Genomic DNA, 19586 nt, shown 5'->3' on the forward strand with positions numbered 1-19586 from the left:
GCATAACACAACAGAAAAAACAGTTCGCGTTTCGGGACCGATGACCCTTCCTCAGAACTAGTCACAGGACCTGAGACGTTAATTCTGTTTTTTCCTTCACAGATGCTGCCAGATCTGCTGAGCTTTTCCAGAAACTTTGTTTTTGCCCCTGATTTACAGCTTCTGCAGTTCTTTTGCTTTTTGAGAAAGGATGTACTCGCACTGGAGGGGCTAAGAGGAGATTCACTAGTTTGATTCCGAAGTTGAGAGCTTTGACTATGAGACTGAGTAGACTGGGATTATATTCATTGGAATTTAGAATAATGAGCGGGGTCTTGCTGAAACATACAAGATTGTGAAGGGGATAGATAAGATATAAGGAAGTTTCCACTGGCAGGTGAAACTAGAACAAGAGGGCATAGCCTCAAAATTAGGGGAAGCTTATTTAAAACTGAATTGAGGAGGAACTTCTTCACTCAAATGGTTGTAAATCTGTGGAATTCCCTGCCTAATGAAGGAGTTGGGGCTTCATCATTGAATAGTTTTAAAACTATTCAAGATAATGCTTTGAACATTAAAGGAATTAAGGGCAACAGTGAGAGGGTGGGTAAGTGGAACTGAAGCAGTAGGTCATCCATGATCTCATTAAATGGTGGAGTTGGCTCGAAGGGTCGAAAGGCGTACTCCTGGTCCTGGTTCTTATGTTTTTTATGTGTGCTGTTGCAGGTGCTTCTCCGTATGTTATGTTATTGCAGCACTATCGGAGTAGAGTGCACTATTATCTAGAATTTCAGATGGGTGAGGTTGATTGTCTTTGTCAGTTTGCCTATTTAAAAAGGCAATCCTATAGATGATGTGAAGGCACATGACAGCAGCAAAGAGAAGAATATACCTGAGAGTCAGTGATAATGGGAACTGCAGATGCTGGAGAATTCCAAGATAATAAAATGTGAGGCTGGATGAACACAGCAGGCCAAGCAGCATCTCAGGAGCACAAAAGCTGACGTTTCGGGCCTAGACCCTTCATCAGAGAGAGGCTCTCTGATGAAGGGTCTAGGCCCGAAACGTCAGCTTTTGTGCTCCTGAGATGCTGCTTGGCCTGCTGTGTTCATCCAGCCTCACATTTTATTACCTGAGAGTCGGTGTCTGAATTCTACCCTTTTTTACTTGAGTGTGAATTTGAAAAAGGTTTTTGTTGTTCTTGCCGACCTTGTTCTTCAAGTTGGGGAAAACAGATTAAATAGCTGTGGCAATGGCCAGTTTTCCCTAGCAGTTTAAGTAAATTACTACAGCTCATATGATTGGATGCCTTTGTTGAGACTGATGAAGGGAACTTTGTTCACTGCATTTCCTTTGCAGCTGCCAGACTAAGAAGATCATGTTAACTTCAAACCTTGCAATTGTGAACCACCTTGAAATTTGGCATAAATGTGTTCAGCCATGATCTGCAGTCTGATGAGGGCAAAACAGACAAACACCTTTTCCACTGTGCTTAGCAGGGAAGTAATTCAATAATTTGTTAATGATTCAGATTCTTGAGATGCCCTTGTTCTTTTACAGGATCATAACTGTTACATCATGCACATTGTAGAGCACTGCCCCCACCCACAGAAACTGAGAGAATTTTGCAGATACTGCAGTTGTGTTGGTATAGCTGAAGCTTTGCCCATGCCAAGCAAGTCAGTAGCTATGCTCTTGTACTATGGATACCATGTCCGTTTCAACCATGACAGAAGGACTTTCTGTGGTGTCTCACATTTCCTTGGTAATGGTGCTTTTCCAAGAAAATGCCTTAAGGTCATGTTCCAGCCATCTAACAGTTTATTGCAGTCAGTGATTCTAACTGATTTCATTAGAGCCATTTACTTTGTTGATGAGCCTGCTGCCTTTTTGATCCTTCATATTTCATGTGTTGAAGAGAATCTTAATATATTGGGATTATTGGCAGAATTGTAACTGATAGTCACTTGCACGCTGCATAGTAATTAGTTGGACTTTGCTTTGAGTGACTCTTATTGGTTTCAGAGTTTTCTTGAGAGCATACTGCTTGGCTTTAATGACAGGCCCCATCACATTGATGTTTACTTCAAATCAGTGGTATCTCGAATATGTGTCATTTTGCTTTTTCTGTTTTTGTTTGGGAATGCCAGACAGAGACTGCTTCATCAATTCACCGAACTGTTGGTTTTAATGTTGATTAAAAGTATAGCTGACATTGCTATGAAGACTGCGCTGCTGCTGCTTCGGATGCAGAAATGTGTAGTGGCTGCAGTTGCAATCTGCTTGTCAGCCAACAAGACTCTTAAGAAGCATTCTCTGCACATGCGACTGCATTCACAATACTGTTGTGCTATTTTAGCTGATGTCTTTGCCCGTGCCAACTAAGCAGCTAGACTTCTCCAGTGTGGGTGCCACATTCAACTTTGAGAAACTCTAGCCACTACAGAAAGTTTGTCCATTATGGTAGACCTGGATATGGTATCCACACTAGGTTAGCTACAAGGAGAGATTCAGCTATGCTAGAACAAAAACATTGTGAATGTACTTGTGCATGTTGAGAATGCTTTTTAGAGTCTTATTTGAGGCTGATCAGACCCAGCTGCTGTCAATGCCCTGATGTCTGATACCTTCAGGAGATCTTGTGATATTGTCCCCTCTGAAAGAAAAGGTTTGCTATGCAAAATTCATGATGGCAACAAAGCTAAAGCCCAGCTTTTCTTTCCCAGGCTACTTTGTCCAAGACAAGAGAGCCTTCCTTCGTTGTCCGCGCCAGTTCTTGCATTGAAATTCCCCAGTAGCTCAGAAGTTCTGTTGGAGATTCTGCTGATAAGTGTTTAAGCTTTGCATAAAGTCAACACTGCATCAGAGCATAGATGCTCATAATGTTATCTGGCTCTGTTTGAATTGGGAGTTGAATGAAGAGGACCATTTGTGGAGAGTTGTATCAGCGAAAGTAACAGTTTCTTACAGTGAAGGCTACACCTTTCTCTTGTTTTGTCTGAACCATTTCGCTCCCAGATGAAAGTGTAGTTTTTCTTTGATCCGTACTTGGTGAGCCTGGTCTCTTGTAGTGAAATACCACGATACTCAAGTTCAGTTTTGATTACAGCTGAGTCGTACAAGTTATTGACCAACTGTAAGTCATCCCAATCCTGTGTGCATTGGCCTGATGTTCCGGTTTGTTAATCAAAGTGGTAACATCGCCCTTTTTTTGTCTAATGTTTTTGTTTATTATTTGTAAAAGGATTCTGGTTACTTGTTGAATGGATACTAAATGTAGCAAGCTGCTCATTGAAGCAGATGAACTATGTTAGGGTACCCCTTTATTGGTTTGTGGCTGCTTAACGTGAGGTGGTACTGAAGGGCCCAGACTTGAAAGGTTAGCTTTCCTGTTCCTCTGATGTTGCTTGGTCTGCTGTGTTCATCCAACGCTACACCTTGTTATCTGTGATTTCTGTGTTGTGTTAATGCTGTCCCTGTGGAGGGCACAAGCCGAGGCAAAATGTATGGAGATCTTTGTCTCTTAAAACACAGTGGCCTCCCTCATTGATTTCAAAGCAATGGGAAGCACTAATTTGGGCACAGACCTGGTTGAGAGTAACTCTAGCAGCACTCAAAGCTCAACCCAATTCAGGTTAAAGCAGTCTGGCTGATTGGTACCCCATTTACTGTGTTAAACACTCCTCTTAGCAGCCCAGCTCAAACTGGCAGTAAGCTGTGTATGATCAGGACGGAGAATTCGCATCCAGTGAGAGACAGCCCAACTAAAGATATATTTTAGGAAATTTGGAGGCAGTTTGGAAATTTAGTGGGCAAGAGAAAAAAAGCATTTACTTGCTGCTTTTTGGCTCATAGCTTGTAAGGAATTTTTTTAACAGGGTAAAGTGAAGCCCAGGATCAGAAACCTAGCACCAAAGAGTGACATCACAGCAAAATCCTATGGTCATTTGTTGCTATTACAGGTTACTTTCAGACTGAAGTTAAATAGAGGAAATATTTACAGGTTGCAAACTAAAAGATGAGTAGAAAATTTTAAAAATCAAATCAAGAACAAAGTAAATAAAATGCAGGTCCAGGTGATGTGGGATCTGTTGGACCCCACGTGGTTCATAGTGACCACAAAATTAGTAAGCATTGGTTGCTTGAGGAACTCTGGCTCAGTTGATATGCTGGTGTCTGAGCTTCAAACACTGCACACACCAGGGAGGGGAGAGAGTTACTTGGACATTTGTGTTTCAGGAAGTACTCACACCACTAAGATTAAACTTTAACTTACTTTAAATTCAGTCAGTGGTTAGGGACAAGAGGGTGTTACTATCATCGAGATAGGTGGAGGGTTTGAGGAGATGGTGCTACAGGAGTCTCAGCTGTTGAACTTCTCGAAAGATTTGTACTTTATTTATTATTGTCGCTTGTGTCAAGATACAGTCAAAAGTATTATTGCATACTAACCAGACAAATCATACCTTACGTAAGCCCATCAGGGTAATAGAAAAGAATGTAGAATATAATGTTAAAGCCAAATAAAAGATGCAGAGAAAGATCCACTCTAATATATGAGAGGTCTGTTAATAAGCCTGATAACAGTGGGGGAAAAAGCTATTCTTGTATCTGTTGGTAGATTTTTTCAAAATATTGTATCCTCTGTCCAATGGAAAAGTATGGAAGAGAGTATACCTGGTTTGGAGGTGGTCTTTGATTATATTGACTGCATTCCTGAGGTAGTGGGAAGTATAGGCAATGTCAATGGAAAGAAGGCTAGTTTTAATGATAGACTGGTCTACGTTCACAACTCTAATTTCTTGTGATCTAGAACAGAACAGTTGATATACCAAGCTGTGCTGCATCCAGATGGGATGCTTTCTATCGTAAGAGGCATTGTGGACATGTTGAATTTCCTTAGACTTTATAGGGAAGTGGAGATGTTGGTGTGCTTTCTTAACTGTCAACATGAATGGGCCAGAATAGATCATAGAACATAGAACAGTACAGCACAGAAAAGGCCCTTCAGCCCACAATGTTGTGCCGACCATTGATCCTCATGTATGCACCCTCAAATTTCTGTGACCATATACATGTCCAGCAGTCTCTTAAATGACCCCAATGACCTTGCTTCCACAACTGCTGCTGGCAACGCATTCCATGCTCTCACAACTCTGTGTAAAGAACCCGCCTCTGACATCCCCTCTATACTTTCCTCCAACCAGCTTAAAACTAAGACCCCTCGTCTTAGCCATTTCTGCCCTGGGAAATAATCTCTGGCTATCAACTCTATCTATGCCTCTCATTATCTTATATACCTCAATTAGGTCCCCTCTCCTCCTCCTCTTCTTTTTCTCCAATGAAAAAAGTCCAAGCTCAGTCAACCTCTCTTCATAAGATAAGCCCTCCAGTCCAGGCAGCATCCTGGTAAACCTCCTCTGAACCCCTCCAAAGCATCCACATCTTTCCTGTAATGGGACGACCAGAACTGGACGCAGTATTCCAAGTGCGGTCTAACCAAAGTTTTATAGAGTTGCAACAAGATCTCACGACTCTTAAACTCAATCCCCCTGCTAATGAAAGCCAAAACACCATATGCTTTCTTAACAACCCTGTCCACTTGGGTGGCGATTTTAAGGGATCTATGTATCTGCACACCAAGATCCCTCTGTTCCTCCACACTGCCAAGAATCCTATCCTTAATCCTCTACTCAGCTTTCAAATTCGATCTTCCAAAATGCATCACCTCGCATTTATCCAGGTTGAACTCCATCTGCCACCTCTCAGCCCATCTCTGCATCCTGTCAATGTCCCGCTGCAGCCTACAACAGGCCTCTATACTGTCAACGACACCTCCAACCTTCATGTCGTCTGCAAACTTGCTGACCCATCCTTCAATCTCCTCATCCAAGTCATTAATAAAAATTACAAACAGTAGAGGCCCAAGGACAGAGCCCTGTGGAACACCATTCACCACTGACTTCCAGGCAGAATATTTTCCTTCTACTACCACACACTGTCTTCTGTTGGCCAGCCAATTCTGTATACAGACAGCTAAGTTCCCCTGTATCCCATTCCACCTGACCTTCTGAATGAGCCTACCATGGGGAACCTTATCAAATGCCTTGCTGAAGTCCACATACACCACATCCACAGCTCGACCCTCATCAACTTTTCTAGTCACATCCTCAAAGAACTCGATAAGGTTTGTGAGGCATGACCTGCCCCTCACAAAGCCGTGTTGACTGTATTTGATCAAGCCATGCTCTTCCAGATGGTCATAAATCCTATCCCTCCGAATCCTTTCTAACACCTTGCAGATGACAGACGTGAGACTTACTGGTCTGTAATTGCCAGGGATTTCCCTATTTCCTTCCTTGAAGAGAGGAATTACATTTGCCTCTCTCCAGTCCTCAGGTACGTTGATGATATTTAGATCATGGATCATAGAATCCTCACAGTGTAGAAACACGCCCTTCGGCCCAACAAGTCCATACCGACACTCGGATCATCCCACCTAGACCCATCCCCCTGTAACTCCCCTAATCTACACATCCCTGAACACTATGGGCAATTTAACAAGGCCAATTCACCTAGTCTGCACATCTTTAGACTGTGGAAGGAAACCAGAGCACCCGGAGGAAACCTGTGCAGACATTGGGAGACTGTGCAAGCTCCACTCTGTCTCCTGAGGCTGGAATCAGACCCAGTGCTGTGAGGCAGCAGTGCTAACCACTGAGCCACCATGCCACTCCTGTGTAATCCTAGAAACTTGACAGTCTTGACCATCTCCACCTTGCCACCATTGTTACAGATGAAGGTGTGTTCTCCACTCTCTCTTTTCTGAAGTCTGTAACCAGTTACTTTGTTTTACTGACATTGGAGGAGAGGTTGTTGTCTTACATCATGCCATTAAGCTGTCTATCTCTTTTCTGTACTGTCTTCCCTCCAATTGTGTTTGAGATTTGACCCATTTTGTGGTATCATCAGGAAATGTGTAACTGGAGTTCGGGCTGAATTTGGCCACATGCTGTACCTTCGACACCATAATTCCAATAAAACCTGTCTCCAAACTCCAAGACGTACAATTCTGCTCCCATCTCTACAACTGGATCCTCAACTTCCTGATCCACAGGCTGCAGTCAGTAAGAATGGGCGACAATACCTCCTCCACAATAATCCTTAATATCAGTGCCTCACAAGGCTGCATAATTAGTCCCTTACTACTATTTTTGTAGTTAAAAGTCTGACGTATGTATCCTTGTTATCCAGATGTGCTAGGGATAAGTATAGGGCCAGGGAAAGAGATTCTGCAGTGGATCTGTTGTTACAGTAGGTATATTGTAGTGGATTTGAGATTCTTGCTCTCTATGTGGATCAAAATAGAGGTTGTGAGGAGGATGAGCAAACTGACCATAACACTTTGTGGTACAGGAAGCCATTGTAATACCATTGCATCGGATTCCAGCATCTTCCTCAAAATGCAGGGTGAATTCTATCATACTGTGGCCCAGTAAATGATAAAAGTAGCTGTATTTGGATTAGTATAGCCATGCAAATAGATGCTTCCCTTTAACCAGGATTGACAATTCTGAAGGCTGTCTTGCTTGCCTGGTGCCTGGGTTCAGAATGTCTCATCTGGGCCCCAGAGGGACTTGGATTGGGAGGGAAAGATCCAATTTGTCGTGGTCCACGTAGATACCAGTGACAGAGATAGAGGAAAGTGGTTCTGCTGAGGGCGTATGAGCAGTTAGGGATTGAATTCAAAAACAGAGCCAGAAGTGTAATCTCTGGATTACTATCTAAATCAAGAGCAAATTGGCACAGGGTCATCAAGATTAAAAGGGGCAAACGTAGATTAAAAAATTTGTGTGGGAGAAATGGGTTTGAATTCGTGGCACTTTGACATGGAAAGGGAGAGAGCTATTCATATGGTTCAGGCTCCACCTGAATTGTGCTGAGACTAGAGTCCTGGTAAATTGATTAACTAGGGCTGTAGATAGGGTGTTAAACTAAATATTAAGGCTGGGGGAAGGTTTCAGTTGCGTGGAAAATTATGGAAAGAGTTAAAGGGGCAGAGGGCTCAGAAGAAGTTATTGAAGTTTTCAGAATAAGTAATAGGTTGGAAAAAAGTCAAATCTAATTTTGGGGACAGCTACGAGAAAGGAGACAGTCAGTGCTGGACTGCGGACGTTGTACTCAAATGCATGCAGTATATGAAACAAGGTAAATTATCTTGTAGTTCAGATTGAAATTGGCATGTATGATGTGAATATCAGAGGCATGGCTGCAAGGGTATCAAGGCTGAGAATTAAATATCTGAGGATACACATCCTATCAAAAATACATGCAGATGGGCTGGGCAGAGCAGACAGAGTTTCCTTGTTAGTAAGTAGATAGCAAGAAGTGATGTACATGTCGGAAGTTATGGAACCTGGGCAGAGTAGAGGATCCGCAACTGAAGAGGACCCTGATCGGAGTTATGTACAGCCCTCCTATCAGTAATTGGGATATGGAATAGAACTAAATAAGGATGTTTAAAAGGCATGTAAGAAAGGCACTATTACAATAATCATGTAGGTCCTCAGGTGGACTGGGAAAGTCAGGTAGTAGAGGATCTCAAGGAAAGGAATTTGTGGAATGCCTACAACATCATTTTTGGAGCAGCTTGTGCTAGATCCCAATAGGGGAACAGCCAATTCTGGATATGCTGATTTGTAATGAGATGGACTTGATTTAAGGAGTTTCAGGTGAAGAAACCCCCAGGGGACGTGGGCCACAGAATGATAGAATTCACCCTATGTTTTGAGGAAAATGCTGGAATCTGATGTAATGGTATTACAGTTGAGTAAAGATAACTTCTAAGACGTGAAAGAGGAGCTGGCCAGAGTTGATTAGGAGTATGCCAGTCACTGTTCTGCAAACAAAAGTCTTGGGGTATGATTTAGGTGTTTGAAATAAATTTTGCTCATTTAATCAATTTCCACCATCTTTAAAACATTTAATAATTTTTTCACCTGGTATGCTCTGGTGTATATCTGTAAAGAGTGTTATTGTACACCAGTATATCAGACCATGCTTTATTCTTGCAGATTTTGAATTTTATGTCAGCCACTGAAACTCGGCAGATTATTGTAACATATTGTCATGTCCCTCCCAGAGCATTCATCATTTGCTTAACCTACTTTTTATCTGTTTTGGCTTCATGCTTTGTCCAAATAGTAATTTTTTTTTTGATTTCCTTTTCTCAAGCATGCCTTTCATATAGAGATAGAGGTAAGATAAGTTTAACTTAGATTACGTATAGTATTGAAGGGAAAATATTCTTTTAACTCTGACATGGCTGCATGAAGCAAATCAACATGAAATATTGAATCTGGGCAACTTTTTAAAAAAATCTATGAACAAAGTTGAGTAAAACAGTTGTATCGTATTTTGACTCAAATAGTTACATTGTACTTATATTGAAATAAAGCTTGTACTCTTGCTATTTTGACTGCAACTGCAATGAAATGCAATGAAATTCTCAATTTAACCTAAACTTTTAAATTTAAGTTAAATCAGTATAGATCCGCTACCTCTTTGATCCGTAGTTTTGACGATCTTTACATTACTAATAGTTCATTACTATTGAATAATTTCCTTTGTAGAGGATAAATAAATTTTCAGTGTCATCTTTGTATACAAACACTGAAGCACATAAATGTTTTGCTTGGTTCTTCAATTACAAACATATTTTTGTCATACATGTATTCTTTGTCCTTGTTTTTCCCCTCCCATTTCTACATTGAATGGACTTGATTAATTGTGCAAAGAAGATGACTATCATATTGAATGCTTTATTTCAATTAATTCAGGTTTTGAGGTTTGGAAATGTTTCCATTAACCAACTTGTAATGCATTGTTTTTGCTCCATTGTATTTGAATTGTCAAACTGTTCCTCTTGCTCTAATTTGGCCCATTGCTGATGAAAGAACAAAAAGCTTGCTCTTTGCACCTCTGAAAACAACCACTGGGATGTGCAGCAGAATTTCACAGTGCATCCATCTCTCTTTACTGCAGTAGAGCTTTCTTCATTGCCACTCCTGACAGTGCACCCAAATAGTTATCACATAGAACATAGAACAGTACAGCACAGAACAGGCCCTTCAGCCCACGATGTTGTGCCGACCATTGATCCTCATGTATGCACCCTCAAATTTCTGTGACCATATGCATGTCCAGCAGTCTCTTAAATGACCCCAATGACCTTGCTTCTACAACTGCTGCTGGCAACGCATTCCATGCTCTCACAACTCTCTATGTAAAGAACACGCCGAATTCCCTGGCATGAATTTATTTTCTCACATCATGGTGAACAACCAGTATGTTAAATTGAAAATTAATTTTGAAAACATGAAAGTATACTGCAGGTAATTTTCCTCTAATGCAATAGTTGCATTCTTATGTGAAGTCACTCTTTAGAAAATAGAGTTATAGGGAAATCCATTATAGAAAATCGCTATACCTGTACAATAGAAAGTTTGTGCTACAGCGTACAGTATTTATCAGTCACGTTAACAGCCAATTCACATTGATGCAACATGCATTATAGCGGAATTACCTGTATAACGAGATAAAAATATGGTGCGAAGTGAGAATAGTCTTTCGTGTTTAAGTATTACTGATCAAGGAGTATCAAATCCATGAATGTAAATAAGCTGTCTTTGGCATAATCTGAAGGAAAGCCCTAAAAGTGAAGTGAATAAATTAACTTGAAATAAATTTGACATGGCCTTGCAGAATTATTTAGGGATTGTTAATGTTTTTCTTCTTTTAATCTTCCTCCGATTTGTTAATGCTGCCATGTGCAGTTGTCAGTTGATTTCTAAAATTGTATTTAAATCTTTCTTCGTAGGATCCGGGTCCAACACCGCCTTCTCCTCTGCTTGGTCTAAAACCATTGCAGTTACTAGAACTTAAGGCCAGAGGGCGCTTTGGTTGTGTATGGAAAGCTCAACTACTGAATGAATATGTGGCAGTTAAAATATTCCCAGTTCAGGTAAAAAGCTTAATTATTTTTGCTGTGCTTCCCTTGCAATGATTGCGGAATGGGTAGCTTTTGTAACAAAAATATTTATCTTACTGTGTGAGTTATGTCAATTTGTCCAATTGTAGTTTATAATGCTGTAATGTTCCTGTTTTTCTAGGACAAACAGTCCTGGCAAAATGAATATGAAATATACAGTCAACCTGGAATGAACCATGAAAATCTTTTGCATTTCATTGGTGCAGAGAAAAGAGGCACAAACATAGATGTGGAATTGTGGTTGATATCTTCCTTCCATGAAAAGGTAGAGTATTATGGTTTTCAAAAAGTTACTTTTTGGCTTTTTTAGTACTGAATTCTAGGACAGAATGAGATTTCTGTCACTTGTCAAAAGTAGTTGGTTTAACCATCAGTAAAATTATGCTAATCCTTCTTATTGCTACAAAGATGCTTTGTCTGAGCATCAGATGGTTTTGAAACTGATCATAAGCTCATTCAGCCCTAGGAGGTTGTTGAAGCGTGATCAAGTATGCTACTTACTTTTGCATTTAAACAGATAATTGCTGATGTCTTCAGAGATATTTTTAATGGAAAATCCCTATTTTAAAAGAGTCAGAAGAAGAAAACCCAAGATGAATAATGATTTAAGTAGTTTCTTTTTACTCAAAAAGGAATTGCATTTCAGATTTGACTAAATAGAATTGTATTTTATGGAGGAGAGAATGTGGTTTGATGAGTAGAATTAGTGATTTGATTTTCTAAGTCTAAGCATTATGGTGTTAGTACTATAATTCCTGCAGTTTCTTTTTTACATTTATTCATGGGATGTGAATATTGCTGGTAAGCCTGACAGATAGTGTACATCTTTGATTGCTGTCAAGCTGGTGGTGGTTAGCCAACATGTTGAACCTTTGAAGCACAGATGCTATAGGTACAACCAAAGTACTGTTAGGACTTCTTGGTTGGCAGGTGGATTCTGAATGTTGGAGGTTTACCATAGGGAATACCCCAATTAAGGTTTGTAAGGAAACAGGCTGATTAGAGTAAAAGAACTCAGCAGGAAATGTTGCTCAGCCGTGGTGAGATTAAGAAATTAAAAGATATGATTAGATGATCCAAAGAGTACTGTTTAAAGTTGCCACAAAAATATTGCAAGCCCGAGGACTGGGAGCAATTTAGAGTTCAGCGAAGAATGGCCAAGAGGTTACTTCTGAGTGGATAAATACTGTACGAGAATTAACTTGGAAAGAACCATAAAAGCAGACTGTAGGAGCTCCTTTGGTTTTTTTTTTCAAAAAATAAATCAAAGCGAATGTAGAGATAGTAAAAACTGTCAGTGCTGGAGTCAGAGATAAGTGTAGAGCTGGAGGAACACAACACGCCAGGCAGCGTCTTTCTGAAGAAAGGGACTGACCCGAAACATCAAAGTGTTTGCTCCTTTGCTGCCTGGCCGGCTGTGTTCCTTCAGCTCCACACTGCTTATCAAAGCAAATGTAGACCCTTTACAGACTGAAACAGAAGAAATTGATAATTTAAAATGAGGCTGTGGTAGTGCAATTAAACAACAACTTCTGGTTCTGTCTTCGTGGAAGACACAAAGAAGACTTCCCAGAAGTATAAGGGAAGCAGGGACCTTTTGGGAAGGAGCAATTGAATGAAATTGTTGTGTTTAAAAATTGGTAATGGATTGGGAAGAATTTGATGTAAAAAGGTGTCTGTTCATCTAAATTGTCACTGAAAGTAAGCATGCAGATACAGCTTGCAAATTGTATGTTGGCCTTCATTGCAAGAGAACTTGAGTTCAGCTGTGCAAGACTTTGGTAAGAGCAAGTTTTGAGAAGATTTGTAGCTCAGGTTGAGGTTCTGGATGTGAGTTTGCTCGCTGAGCTGGAAGGTTAGTTTTCAAACGTTTCGTCACCATTCTAGGTAACATCATCAGTGAGCCTCCGACGAAGCGCTGGTGTTATGGCCCGCTTTCTATTTATCTGGTTAGGTTTCCTTGGGTTGGTGATGTCATTTCCTGTTCTTTTTCCTGGAGCCATCTCCTGAGAAAGAGAACAGGAAATGACATCACCAACCCAAGGAAACCTAACCAGATAAATAGAAAGCGGGACATAACACCAGCGCTTCGTCGGAGGCTCACTGATGATGGTACCTAGAATGGTGACGAAACGTCTGAAAACTAACCTTCCAGCTCAGCGAGCAAACTCGCATCCAGAACTTTGGTAAGACCACACCTAGAAAATTGTGCGGAGTTTTAGTTCCCTTATCTAAGAAAAGATACGCTTGCCATTGAAGATTCACCAGGCTGACTCCTGTGATAGCTGATTTGTCATAGGAGGAGAGATTGGTTTGACTGGTCAAGTATCTGCAGGAGTTTTTGAAAAAATGAAAAGTGTTCTCATTGAAACATGTAAAAGCCTGAGTCAGCTGGACAGATTGGATGCAGAGATGGTGTTTCCACTGGCAGAGGATTCCAGAACAAGTGGCACAGTCTTCAGGCCATTTTGAACACAGATGAGGAGAAATATCTTCACTCAGATGATAGTCAACTTGCAGAATTAACTACCTCAGAAATGGTGCTGTAACAGGATATACTTAAGCAATAGATACATATCTATAAGTGAGAGCTGTCAAGGGGTATGGGGAGAATGCAAAAGTATAGCATTGACACAGATAATCCACCATAATCATTGAATGGTAGAGCGCATGGCCTATTGTGATTTTCTGCAATAAAAATAGATATATTTTTGTTTCCAATTTCTAGCATGCATAGTACTTTTTGCTATTTTCTACATTCTTTCTACAGTAAAATATTGCAAATGCCATCTTGCCTGCACCAATATTTCTGTGCATGTTTTATAAAACCTTTTCAATATGTAAGTTTTATGCTCAGGTGGGAGACTAAACGTTTACTAAACGTTTTTTAAATTCAGTAACAGGATGAGGATGTCACTGGCTAGGTAGCATTAATCCCCCATTCCTAATTGCCCAGAGGGCAGTTAAGAGTCAGTCACATTGTTGTGAGTCTGGAGTCATGTAGGCCAGACTATGTAAGGATGGCAGTTTTTTCCCCTTATGGACATTAGTGAACTAGACACGTTTCCCCGACAATCAACAATGGATTCATGGTCAACATTAGATATTTTTTATTTCCAGATGTTTTATAGAATTCAAATTCTACCATCTGCTATGTCAGGATTCAAACCTGGCTCCCTATAATGTTATCTGGGCCTCTGGTATTATCACTGTTAATCCACTAGACCATCACCTCCCCTTATGGATACTGAGATTTGAATCCGGTTTGTTTCGGAAAAATGAAGTATTCCAGAAGGTTATTGAGTGGCCAAGCTTCTTTCAGAGTGAGAAGTAGGTTATATAGAAGAAAAAGGCCTGTACCAGGATCAATGCAGATTAGTCACCCCCAATATAGGGCAGAACTAAGCTCCTGAAAGGCTTAATGCCAGTAAGAGAGAAGCTCCAGAATAGAGAGCAGTATAATGGGAGGAGGGGTTTATGTTAAGAAATAATTGAGCTATGTCAGTAGTTTAGGGGTCTCAGAAAGAGACGTTAACTGAAGAAATAGTATTAAATAAATACACAAATTTACCAAAAAGAAAACCAATACAGACTTACCAACTTAAGGAACTTTAAACTGTAGATTATCATTCACTGAAGTTTGAGTATCTTTAATGCCATTGAGGGAAAGAAAGGGTTGAAGTTTTATTTTTGAAAGTTTTAATCAGACTATTTCAAATAGTCATAGAATCATACAGCAGGTTCTTCAGCTAAACTCCTCCATGTTGACCATGTGTCCAATCTGAACTAGTCCCATATTCTTCTAAATCCTTCTTCCTATTCACGTACCCATTCAGATGCCTTCTAAATATTGTAATTGTACTTTCCTCCACCACTGTTCTTTTGTAGAATAAAATAGTTGGTGTTGCTTTCTCTGTGTCCTGTGTCAATACCTTGTTAAAAATACATTGACGGTGATTTTGAATATATTAGTAACTAACAGCCATGGTAAACAAATTACAAGAATAACATTTAAGGCTCATCAGGCCAGATTTTACTTTGCGATCTCACTTGTCCAATATTGCCATTAGCTTGACTCATCTCAGTGTGGCGATGAAACATTATGGAATTCTTATTTTCTCATGTATAGTTTCATATTGTCTCAATTTTTCATCTTGTGTTCTATTTAACTATAAGATGGGACTGAATCACTAATTGCTTGGAGCAAGTGAATTGGTCTGGAGCTTAGTCAACATTATCACATGCAATATCAGCTTCAGATTAATCTCATTGAATCTCACTCAATTTCATGAATGATTATCATTGACCTGAAACGCTCACTGTTTCTCTCTCCAGATGTTGCTTGACCAGCTCAGCATTTCCAACATTTCTGTTTCTTGAGATTTTTGTTTTGCACTCTCAAAAAAGTAGAATGGAAAAAGTTTAATGATTAATGCTATTTGACTTGTATTAGCTTCATAGTGCACCATTGGAAACTGAAGGGGCTGCCAAGTGGGGCAATAATTTCTGCACGGAATTAGAAAGTAGGTCATGCATTTGTAGTTTTTGCAAGGTACAACTGAAGAAACTCAAATTTACTTTTTTTTGTTGACTCTCCCTGTGGCCTGAAGAATAATTTTGTGTTATAGGAAACAAAAAGGTCTGACTTAAAAATGAATGTGAAGAAAGTATATTTTGGAAATAAATCTGAGTAATCTGGATCAACATCTTGCCCATCACTTTACATATTAGAAGTAAGAAGAAAATTAGGGAACCGAGATCTCTCTCATTTGAAACCTGTGTTTACCAAAAGTACATGCTTTGTTTTCCTTTCAGGGTTCCTTGACAGATTATCTAAAAGCTAATGTGGTTACTTGGAATGAATTATGCCATATCGCTGAGAGCATGGCAAGAGGCCTAGCTTATCTCCATGAGGATAAGCCTGGTTTAAAAGATGGACACAAACCCGCTATTGCTCACAGGTATGGTTGGCTAATTGATGTTCTTGGGACCTGTTTCTGAGCTTAGTTAAATAATCGTTAAATGTGGAGTGTAGTTCAAAATCTATGAATTGAATATTCAGACTGTTTGATCATCATGTTTCCTTTCTTGAGTTGCCATTGTTCTTAGTTCTGTTGAATGTGTACTCATCTCAGAGTCTTAAGATGATGCCCTCCAGCCATGCTCGAAGTCTTGTCAAAGTGGGTTGGATTTTCTGGAGTTGGGCCAATATGGAGGCTTTTAAAATTTGGACAGGAACCAATTTGGAATTCTTGCTGCAGCAGTTTTCACTGGCACAGGATGAGGGCAGGGTTAGTGACCCGGTCTCTTGTACTTCAGACCTCGCTAGTACCATTGCAGGGATAAGCATCAAGTCCTCAATTGCCTGCAATTTGTATGGAGTCAGGCTTGCTTCTTTATGCTTTGTGGTTTATTGTGTCTCTTGGGAGTTTTGAACCAAATTTTAGATTCAGAAACTTTCTAGAAGATGAGTTTAAAACCAATGCCTCCTGTCCTTGCTGCCCACTTGTCTATTTTGCACTCTTCAATGAAGAGTGTCCCTAATTTTCTTCACTCTTCAAGAAGCAATGAGATGTATAATAACAGTGTCAAACTTTAAAATGCTTGTGAACAAAGTATCCATTCAGAAGTCTTGAAAAATATTGTTGCTCTTACTTTACAAAAGATAAATCAGACACTGCTGTTTATAGTTTCAACTACAGAATCTTTAGTTGATTTCATATGTCTTAACCAAATGAACAGACAGGTACTGAAAGGAAGAGTTCAAAGAAAGAATAATTCGTTTGATTAATTGAACAATGTGGGATTTCCCAACTGCCAGGTTTGTTGCCTATCCCTGTTGCCCTTAAGAAGTTGATAGTGAGCTGTTACCTTGAACTGCTGTAGTCTATTTGATGTAGGCATACCCATGGTGCTGTTAAAGACAGGAACCCAGGTTGTGACTCAGCAACAGTCAAGAAATACCAATACAGTTCCAAGTTGGGATGGCGAGGGGCTTGGAGGGAAGTTTGCTAGTATTGGTGTTAACATATTTCTGTTGCCCTTGTCCTGCTTGATGTAATTGTGGGTTTGGAAGGAGCAGTCTTGTAGCTGGTCCATGCGGTTGCTACTGTGTGTCAAGAGTGAAGGACTGAAACTGTAGATTTGGTGCGAATCAAGTGAGCTGCATTGCCCTTACTCTTCCTGAAGCATTACTGGACCTGCAGTTATGATAAATGGGGATTATTTGATCACCTTTTTGACTTGCGCCTTATATGCAGTGGACAGACTTTGGGGCTTCAAGAGATGAGTTACTTGTTGCAGGATTTCTAGCTTCTGACCTGTACTTGTAGCCAAAGTATTTATTTGGCTAGTCCAGTTCAGTTTCTAATCATTAGTAGCCACAAGTTTGGTTGATTGGGTGTGCGGTGGCAATGCCATTGAATGTTGAGGTGGAATGGTAGACTGTTCTGTTGGAGATGGTTGCTGCCTGGAATTTGTGTAGCCACTGGTCAGCACATGCCTGGATACTGTTCGAATCTTGCTGCACTTGGCATGGATTGCTTCAGTATCTGAGGAATTGCAAATGGTGCTGAATATTGTGCAATAATCAATGAATGTACTAATGTCTTATGATGAAAGAAGGCTTTTGATAAAGTAGCTGAAAACAGTTGTGCCTGGACCTAACTTGATATATTCTTCTTAAAACTTTAAAACTGTCATAATTAAAAGCCACTTGCACATGCGAGAACGGATCCTTACTAAGCAAACCAATTACTGTCTTGATACTCTGCTAAGCATCTACAAAGAGCCATGTGACAGCTGCAAACGGAAACCAAGTCGCCAATTACGTTTTGCAAAGCAAATTTCTGAACAGGTGTTCTTTCTTGTAAGCGTTTCAAAGTTCCCTCTTTCATTATATAGCTCATTGTTATCTACTGGATAAATGGACATGAAGAGGGAATGGGATGTGGCTGTGAACTTGAGGGATAAATCCAAGAGAACAGAAGTGGGCCTTCTAACCAGTCTGCCTTAACACACTCTAGTTACCACTGAATTGCTTCTGTCCTTGGTGAGCCTGATGTGATCCTGGTCCTGTCCCTGTGTGTGATGGCCATTTAATGGAGATGGGTCTGACAAGTCAGGAAATTGCCTAACTTGAGCTTCATATCCTGTTAATGAAAGTCCAATCTTCTGTTTCACTTGGCAGTCATGCAATTCCTACAGCTGTGGGTAGGGTATTATACCAAGGTCCTGACTACCTATTCCAATAGGTTTAGGTGAATGTAGAAAATACCTGAAGATATTTGAATAGAATGCCCTGATTTCCCCTCCAATGCTTATTTTCCAACTGTTGTCACTAAAACAAGAAGACTAAAGTCGGTGGAGATCAGAAGTACGTTTTGGTGATTTGATATTCTTAAGCAAAGGAAGATGGTTGTGGTTGTTGCAGCAGTGTGTACTATTTGTACAAGATGCATTTCATTGACTCACCCATGATGCTTTAAAATTAACCTTAAAACCTGTGACTTCCACCACCGAGAAGAATGAGGGCAGCAGATAGCCATGTGAGTTACCCTCCAAGCCACACACCATCCTGACTTGGACAATATTGTTTCCTTACTCTCAGCACCAGAGGTGTCCCTGCACCCTAAAAGTCTTTAATATCTCAAGAATGTTACCTTCTTCACAGTAATTAGGGATAGTCAATCAATACTGGCTGAGTCGGCAGTGTCCACATCCCATGGATGAGTTTTTTTCGAAAATGAGCCTACCGTGCATACGATTGCTGTTAGTAAAATGGCTATCATGTTTATATATGCAAGTTATGCATTTCAAAATAATGTCTTATGTATAAATTTTCTGCAGCATAAGGTATTGCATAAAGCAAGTTTTTTACTTCAAGAAGTAAATGTGTGCTCGTGATCAATAATTGCTGATATGATATTTCTTTTAGTTTATTTTGTAAGAACTGGTATTTCTGCCTGGTTTGAACAGGGATTTCAAAAGTAAAAATGTGTTGCTGAAGAACAATCTCACCGCTTGTATAGGAGATTTTGGTTTAGCTTTGCGATTTGAAGCTGGGAAGTCAGCAGGTGATACTCATGGCCAGGTATGAACTGTCAAAATAACTTTTAATCAAGAATTTCTGTATGAAATTTGGTAAAACATGACTGCTTGACTTTCCATATGTTTCAAAGCTATTTTAAAAATATACTCACAAATGCCATGTTGAATTATCTCTAATTTGACAACCCATTGTGTGCTTCAAATGTGAAATGATTAAATGCCACAGTACATTTGAGCTGTTTTTCAAAACAGACGGAGGACTATTATTGGTGCAGAATAGGAACTTTTTTCTCAAGATACCTTGGCTGGTTTGTTGGTAGGATTCAATCCCTAAAACCTTCACAAACAAAAATTTATTTTGTGAGAACTCTCCCAAATCTCACATTATATTACTTATACGTATAGCAGTCTCTAATTTTGGGTCTCCTTTCCCCTCAACTACTCTAACAACATCAGAAGAATGAAGATACAATGTGATTCTTAATTTCAATGGGAACTGCAACTTCAG

The 19586-nt window shown here is 39.9% G+C and overlaps 1 protein-coding gene across 2 annotated transcripts in view; it reads left to right on the forward strand.

Annotated features, from left to right (window-relative positions):
- acvr2aa (activin A receptor type 2Aa) overlaps positions 1 to 19586 on the forward strand; it is a 150365-nt gene that overhangs the window by 115099 nt on the left and 15680 nt on the right. The window contains exons 5-9 of one of the 2 annotated variants that reach the window (XM_048533984.2): positions 9214 to 9237; positions 10859 to 11002; positions 11151 to 11294; positions 15845 to 15990; positions 19007 to 19121. In XM_048533984.2, the coding sequence (XP_048389941.1) occupies positions 9214 to 9237; positions 10859 to 11002; positions 11151 to 11294; positions 15845 to 15990; positions 19007 to 19121 (573 nt within the window). The remainder of the gene's footprint in view (positions 1 to 9213; positions 9238 to 10858; positions 11003 to 11150; positions 11295 to 15844; positions 15991 to 19006; positions 19122 to 19586) is intronic. The other variant, XM_048533985.2, reaches the window with a different exon arrangement.

Source organism: Stegostoma tigrinum, chromosome 7 (assembly GCF_030684315.1).
Source record: "Stegostoma tigrinum isolate sSteTig4 chromosome 7, sSteTig4.hap1, whole genome shotgun sequence".
Lineage (NCBI taxonomy): Eukaryota > Metazoa > Chordata > Chondrichthyes > Orectolobiformes > Stegostomatidae > Stegostoma > Stegostoma tigrinum.